The sequence below is a fragment of the Petaurus breviceps genome, unplaced genomic scaffold (assembly GCF_028583685.1).
Source record: "Petaurus breviceps papuanus isolate PSGF00001 unplaced genomic scaffold, PetGlider_PUasm1.0 91133, whole genome shotgun sequence".
Lineage (NCBI taxonomy): Eukaryota > Metazoa > Chordata > Mammalia > Diprotodontia > Petauridae > Petaurus > Petaurus breviceps.
Genome location: NW_027187419.1, coordinates 93,454,527 through 93,460,526, shown reverse-complemented (window position 1 = coordinate 93,460,526; position 6,000 = coordinate 93,454,527). Strand labels below are relative to the sequence as shown.

General features: G+C 39.8%; 1 protein-coding gene across 1 annotated transcript in view; it reads left to right on the top strand.

Moving 5' to 3' along the window:
- Positions 1-870: 870 nt before the first annotated feature.
- TTC21B (tetratricopeptide repeat domain 21B) overlaps positions 871-6,000 on the top strand; it is a 98,874-nt gene continuing 93,744 nt past the window's right edge. Inside the window, exon 1 of the mRNA XM_069080289.1 lies at positions 871-1,084. Coding sequence (XP_068936390.1) covers positions 1,064-1,084 — 21 coding nt within the window. The 5' untranslated portion in view covers positions 871-1,063. The remainder of the gene's footprint in view (positions 1,085-6,000) is intronic.

The following is a 6,000-nucleotide window of genomic DNA, read 5'->3' as shown; positions in this document are numbered from 1 at the left end:
CTGACTCCAGACCTGATACGCTATTGCCTACACAACCTAGCTGCCCTTCCTACAGAGGGAGTGCAAATATTTTGCCAGCTGATGGGTCCATGGGAACCGATCGCTCTATTTAGTGACTGCCATGGCATTACAGCTATGGCATTTACAAATAAACAGAGTACCGCTTCTTAACCCACGTCATATGTGTCTACAATTTATCCCCCCCCCCCAAAAGATAAAGGAGTGAGGAAAATAATTGAATAGTCACTCTTCAGCTTGAATACAAGTCAAGTTTCACATGCTCACTCTTCTCAGTTTTGTGCTGGGATCAAACGAGATGATACTTGTAAGATGCTATGAAAACTGTTGTGCTATATAAGCGTTAGTTATTATTTGAAGTTACGTTCAATAAACATTTATTAAGAGCCTTTTATGTGCCAGGCGCTGTACTAAGCACTGGGGATGAAAAGGGAGGGGGCAGTCCTCATCCTCAGAGGGCTCTCAATCTAATGGGGGAGACAAGACGCAAAAAAATATTTACAAGGTAAGCTATATCCACGATAAATAGGAAATAAGAGAGGGAAAACATTGGAATTATGGAAAGGTTTCTTGTTGTTATATTATTATTATTATTATTACTATTATTTAGGTAGCTCTTAATAAACACCTCTTCCCTTATTTCCAGTCTCTTCCTTTTCCCTAATCCCCTAAACGCCAGATGCTTACCGCCTCAAAGCCCCTCCTCCTCCTCGTTCCTGTCAGCGTAGGCGGGACCTCCCCTTTGGACTAACAGCCAATGGCTGGGGCTCTAGCTCTTGAGGCTTGTCTTTGTTTGGGGCCCTGCCTCGAGTCCCTCCCCCCACAAGCCTCTCCCTCCCTGCGCGCATGCTCGTCTCCAGACCCGGAGCGAGGGGCCCCGAGGCTGCTCCTCCTCAGCTTCTGAGTCTGGATCAGGCGCGCGCCGCGGGAGTCGGAGGCGGGAGTAGAAGAAGTTGGTGGGAGGGCCTTAGCACAGCGAAGTGGGCGGGCCTTTGGCCAGGTCTCCTGGGAGCGGTCGCCCGTTTTTCCCGTTGTCCGGCGAACCATGGACGCTCATGTTCTGAGGGTGAGCGAGTGAGCTCCTGGGAAGGGGGTGAGGGGTGAGGCCTGCTAGGATGCGGGGGATGAGAATGAGGAAGGTCGGGGGGACCGCGGACGCCGTTGGATTTGGGGCGTGGCACCGGCCCCGTGGGGACCCCGCGGCTCCCTCCCAGGCGATGGGTCGTGGCTGCCCCCGCCGCCCCACCCCCAACTCCTGGGACTGGGGTCACTTTGTTGCTGAGTCCCACGGTTAGACCTGGGCCGGGCCCCACCGTCTGACCCCGAGGCCACATGATGCCAAGTTCTCTCCATGGGAATTGATTCAATTCAATCCAGGCCACAGTTATTTATAACGCCTACTGTGTGCCTGGCGCCGGGGACAGGGACAGGGGCAAAAGACGTCCCTGTTCTGGTGTTACCGGTTAGTTTGTGGTAGAGCCTGAATTGCGAAGAAGACCCCTGGTTCAAGTCCTGGCTCTGATTCTAAATGGCCGTGGGGCCAAGCCAACTCTTTTTTTGTCCTGGAGCTGTGGATAGAGACCTGGAACTCGGCTCAGAGCTGAGTTCAAATGCGGCCTCAGATACTTAATAGTTTTGTGACCCTGCAGCAATATACATAGTCCTTTGGCTGCTCCTGTTAATTCATCTGTAAAATGAAGATAATTCTAGCAAGTACCTCATGGGGTTGTTGTGAGGATCTAATTGAGATAATTTTTTTAAGTGCTTTGCAAATTTTAAAGCAATATATAATCGATAACTAGCTGTTATTATCAGCAACCACGGAGGGTGCTTCCACACCAGGATCTCCCGACTGGGGTGATTTCACAGGTCCTGTCTGGACTCTGACTTCCCACTCCCAAAATGTGTTTATTTGGTGTTGATGGTAGGTTTGAAATGATGACAGAATGAATGTTCCTTTAACGCATGTGGATATCCTCTACTGCCTGTTTAGGGGATTGTCTAATTGGAGAGAGGGGAACTAATTCTTCCTCTCCTAATGAAAAATGTATTTGAGGAGGAGGGGAGAAAATGGAATCAATTCTAAGACTGTGCTTAAACGTAAAAGAGACTGGTTTAATGGACTCTCCTACCCACACCTCCCATTTTCTTCCCCCACTTTAGGGCTGCACAGGTCTTTCCTCAAGGTTCACTGAAAAAAGGAGGGTCATTAGGAGGGGTCTGAGTTTTATAGGATGCTTACTTTGGAGATTAGGTATTATACAAAGTGATGTGATATATGTTTGGCAGCTGGAAAATCAAGCAGTGTAGATACAGTGTGAGGATTGTGACTGATAATTGTTCTTGCCCACTAGGTTAGAGGTAGCAGGAATGAGAATAATGAATTGCAAGATGAATATTTTGTTAAGTCCCTTAATGTGCAGATCTAGTCTCATCACTCCTCTGCTCAAAAACTTCCCATGGTTCCTCATTGCCTACCAAGTAAAGTTCAAGTTCTTCTGCCTGGCATTCAGGGCACCTTTACAACCTTATTCCACCATACCTTTTCAACCTTTCAATTTATTACTCCTCTCTCCCAGCTATATTGGATACCTCTATGTCTCCAAAGCATGAATTGTGTATTCTTAAGTCTCCACCTCTTCTCAAGCTCTTCCTTGTGCTTAGAAGGCTTCCAGCACTATTATTGCCTGGCACCATCTCATGGATACTTTAAAACATGCCACTTTGAAGCCTTCCTTGCCCTATCAGTTCTTATCAACTTTCCTTTACTTAACACAGAACTTTACTTTTTAATCGTAATACATAATATTATATCTCATTGTTTCTAATACCTTTACTAAATAGTAAACTAATTTAGTGGATTATGAAATTTGGGGGAAGAGAGTACAGTGTTCCTGAGAACCTATCTCAGGATCTGTATAGTAGGAACCTAATGTGTTTCTTCTTGTTAATTTAGATAATTTCATCTGTGCTTTAGATTTATTAGTATAGCCACCTCTTCTTTATCCATTTATCAGCAAGTGAGAATTTTCAAATATCCTTGATCCATTCAAATAAATCTTGAAATTCCCTCCAGTGATACAGATCACAATTCCTCCAAGCCATTCTCTTAGGTATCCTTATATGTTTAACACATGCCAAAGCACTTCCTCAGTTTCTGTTGCTATAGAGGGGATAACCGTTGGACCACACTTGTCATCCAGGAGTTATTTTTCTTCCTTTCCCTGTATCTAGCCTAACTCTTTTTTATTTTTATCAAATATTTCTCCAATGATATTCTTTGTTCTGGGTTTTTTCATAATTCATTATTGTAATGTATCTCATCCTCACAGCCACCTTGTGCTTCTCCATTGCCCTCAGAGGGATTCTCAATTTTAATTCTTCCAAGACTGTAGTGTACCATGACTCAGCCATATGTTGATGCAGGTAAAATATTAGTAGTAAAAATATAGACCTTTATCTCATGGAGAAGTTTTAAGTCATTAATGGAATGCTGTAATTTTCCATTGGCAATCCAGTCCATTCTCTTCCTCCTGTTTAATTCAGTACCCAACTTAGCCATTTGATATGTCTGTCCAAGGTACAGATATTTAAGGATATGCTCTTTAGGATGTCTTTCTAACTGCCTATACAGTAGGCATTGTTAGTAGACCTAGTTTTTCCTGTGCAGATGATTAGACAATTTTTTTTTTTTTGCGTGATTATCGGTCTCATCCAAGAGGCTCTTCAGTATTATGAGGCTTGATGCAACTAGTAAGATGTTATTCACAAATAGGTCATCTATATATATATTTATACATCTATATATAAGCCTTTGATAGCTTCCTTAAGATAACTTTTATTATTTTTTTAATATTAACAGATTTTTCTTACGTCATCATGGTTATCCCAGGTATTCCTTCTCCCCCACCCAAAGAACCATCTCTTCATTGTCATTTTTGTTGTTGTTGTTTGATCATTTTAGACCTGACTGACTCTCTGTGACACCATTTAGTGTTTTCTTTGCTAAGATATTGGAGTGGTTTGCCATTTCCTTCTCTAGTTCATTTTACAGATGATGAACTGAGGCAAACAGGGTTAAATGACTTATCCAGGGTCATAGAGCTAGTAAATGTCTGAAGTCTGATTTGAACTCAGATCTATCACTCTGTCCACTGAACCACTCAGCTGCGGTCATAGCAATTTTTAGAAAGAAAGAAAAAACAAAACCCTATTACACACAACTGACAAATACTCTGAAAAAGTCTGAAAACTTGCAATTTGCAACACCTGTGGACCTTTAGGAACTAGTTGGTTGGGAGTGTCTTCTCCATTAAGTCCTCGATCTTTATAATTTTGTTACATTTACTTTTTTTTTTTGATGTCATTCTTTCCATTTATATTGTTATGGTTATTGAGGAAATTATTTTCTTGATTCTGCTTATTTCAGTCTGCATTAGTCCATATTACTCTTTCCATGCTTCTCTTTATTCATCACACACTTCTTAAAGCCCTTAGCTTCCAGCTATTTAAGTTTTTCATTGCTTTAAGAAGCACTTTGTAATTGTATCTATAAATCTTTTGTAGTAGGTTGATCCCCAGATATTTTATGCATTTTGTAATTATTTGGCAGGGGACTTCCTTTCTATTATTGCTTGTGTTTTATTAATATATAGAAATATTGTTAATTTTTGAAGATTTATTTTGTAACCTGAAACTTTATCGAACGTGTTGTCTTAATTGGTGCCTTTGCTGACTTCCTAAGATTTTATAAGTAAAGCATAGAGACAGTTTTATTTCCTCTTTACCTACCTTTATGGCTTTAGTTTTTTCTCTTGTCTCATTGTTATTGCTAACATTTCCAGAACTATATCAAAAAATAGTGGGGAGAGTGGACAGCCCTCTTTCGCTTCCATATTTATTGGAAAAAATTCTAATGAATCATTGTTGCATATGCTTGCTTTTAGTTTTAAATAGATGAGTTTTAGGATACCTTTAAAAATTTTAGATAGTTGCTTTTATATATATATATATATATATTTTTTTTTTTTTTTGGAGGGCAATTGGGGTTAAGTAACTTGCCCAAGGTTACACAGCTAGTATTTTTGTGTGGGTGTTAAGTGTCTGAGGCTGGAACCGAACTCGGGTCCTCCTGACTCCGAGGCCAACACTCTACTCACTGCACCACCTAGGGGCCCTATATATATATATTTTTTAAAAGAACCCTTTATGCCTATATTTTTGTAGGTTTTTTCAGCACAAAAGAATGTTATACTTTATCATAGGTTTCTTTTGCATTTACTGAGAGGATTGTGTTTTGGATGTTTTGGTTTTTAATATGATTAATTATGTTGATTGATGTCTTATTGGATCATCCTTATATTCCTGAAAGAAATCCCACTTGGTCATAATGAATGACCTCTTGGATTTTGCTGAGTCTGATAGAACTTTGTGGACAATTTTGACACAGTCTTCATTAATTATTTCGGCCTTTTGTTTTCTTTCTGTTTTTCTCTCCCTGGTTTAGGTATTGGGACTATATAGTTCCTATAAAACGATTCTGACACAATGTTTTCTTTCTCAGTTTTTGAGGATAATTTATGAAATATGGAAACTGAATCCTTTGGGAACAGGAGTTTTTTTTTTCCCTTTGGTAGTGTCTTTACAGCTGAATCTATTTCCTTTTCAAAGATGGATTATTTAAGGTCTCTATCTGGTCTTCTGATATTTTGGGTAGTTTATATTTTTGAAAGTCTAACACTTTACTGTGCATATTATATTCTGATTATTCTTTTTATTTCTTTTGATCTGGCTGTGATTTTACTTTATTTGCTGTTTCATTGATTTATTTTCTGCTCACTTTTATCAGATTAGCTAAAGATTTGCCAATTTTAATAGTCTTTTCAAAGAACCAGCTTTTAGTTTTAGTTATCTTGGCTCTCTTTTTTTGTTGTTCTAATTTATCTATTTCCTCTCTGACTTTTAATATTTTCCCTTGTGCTT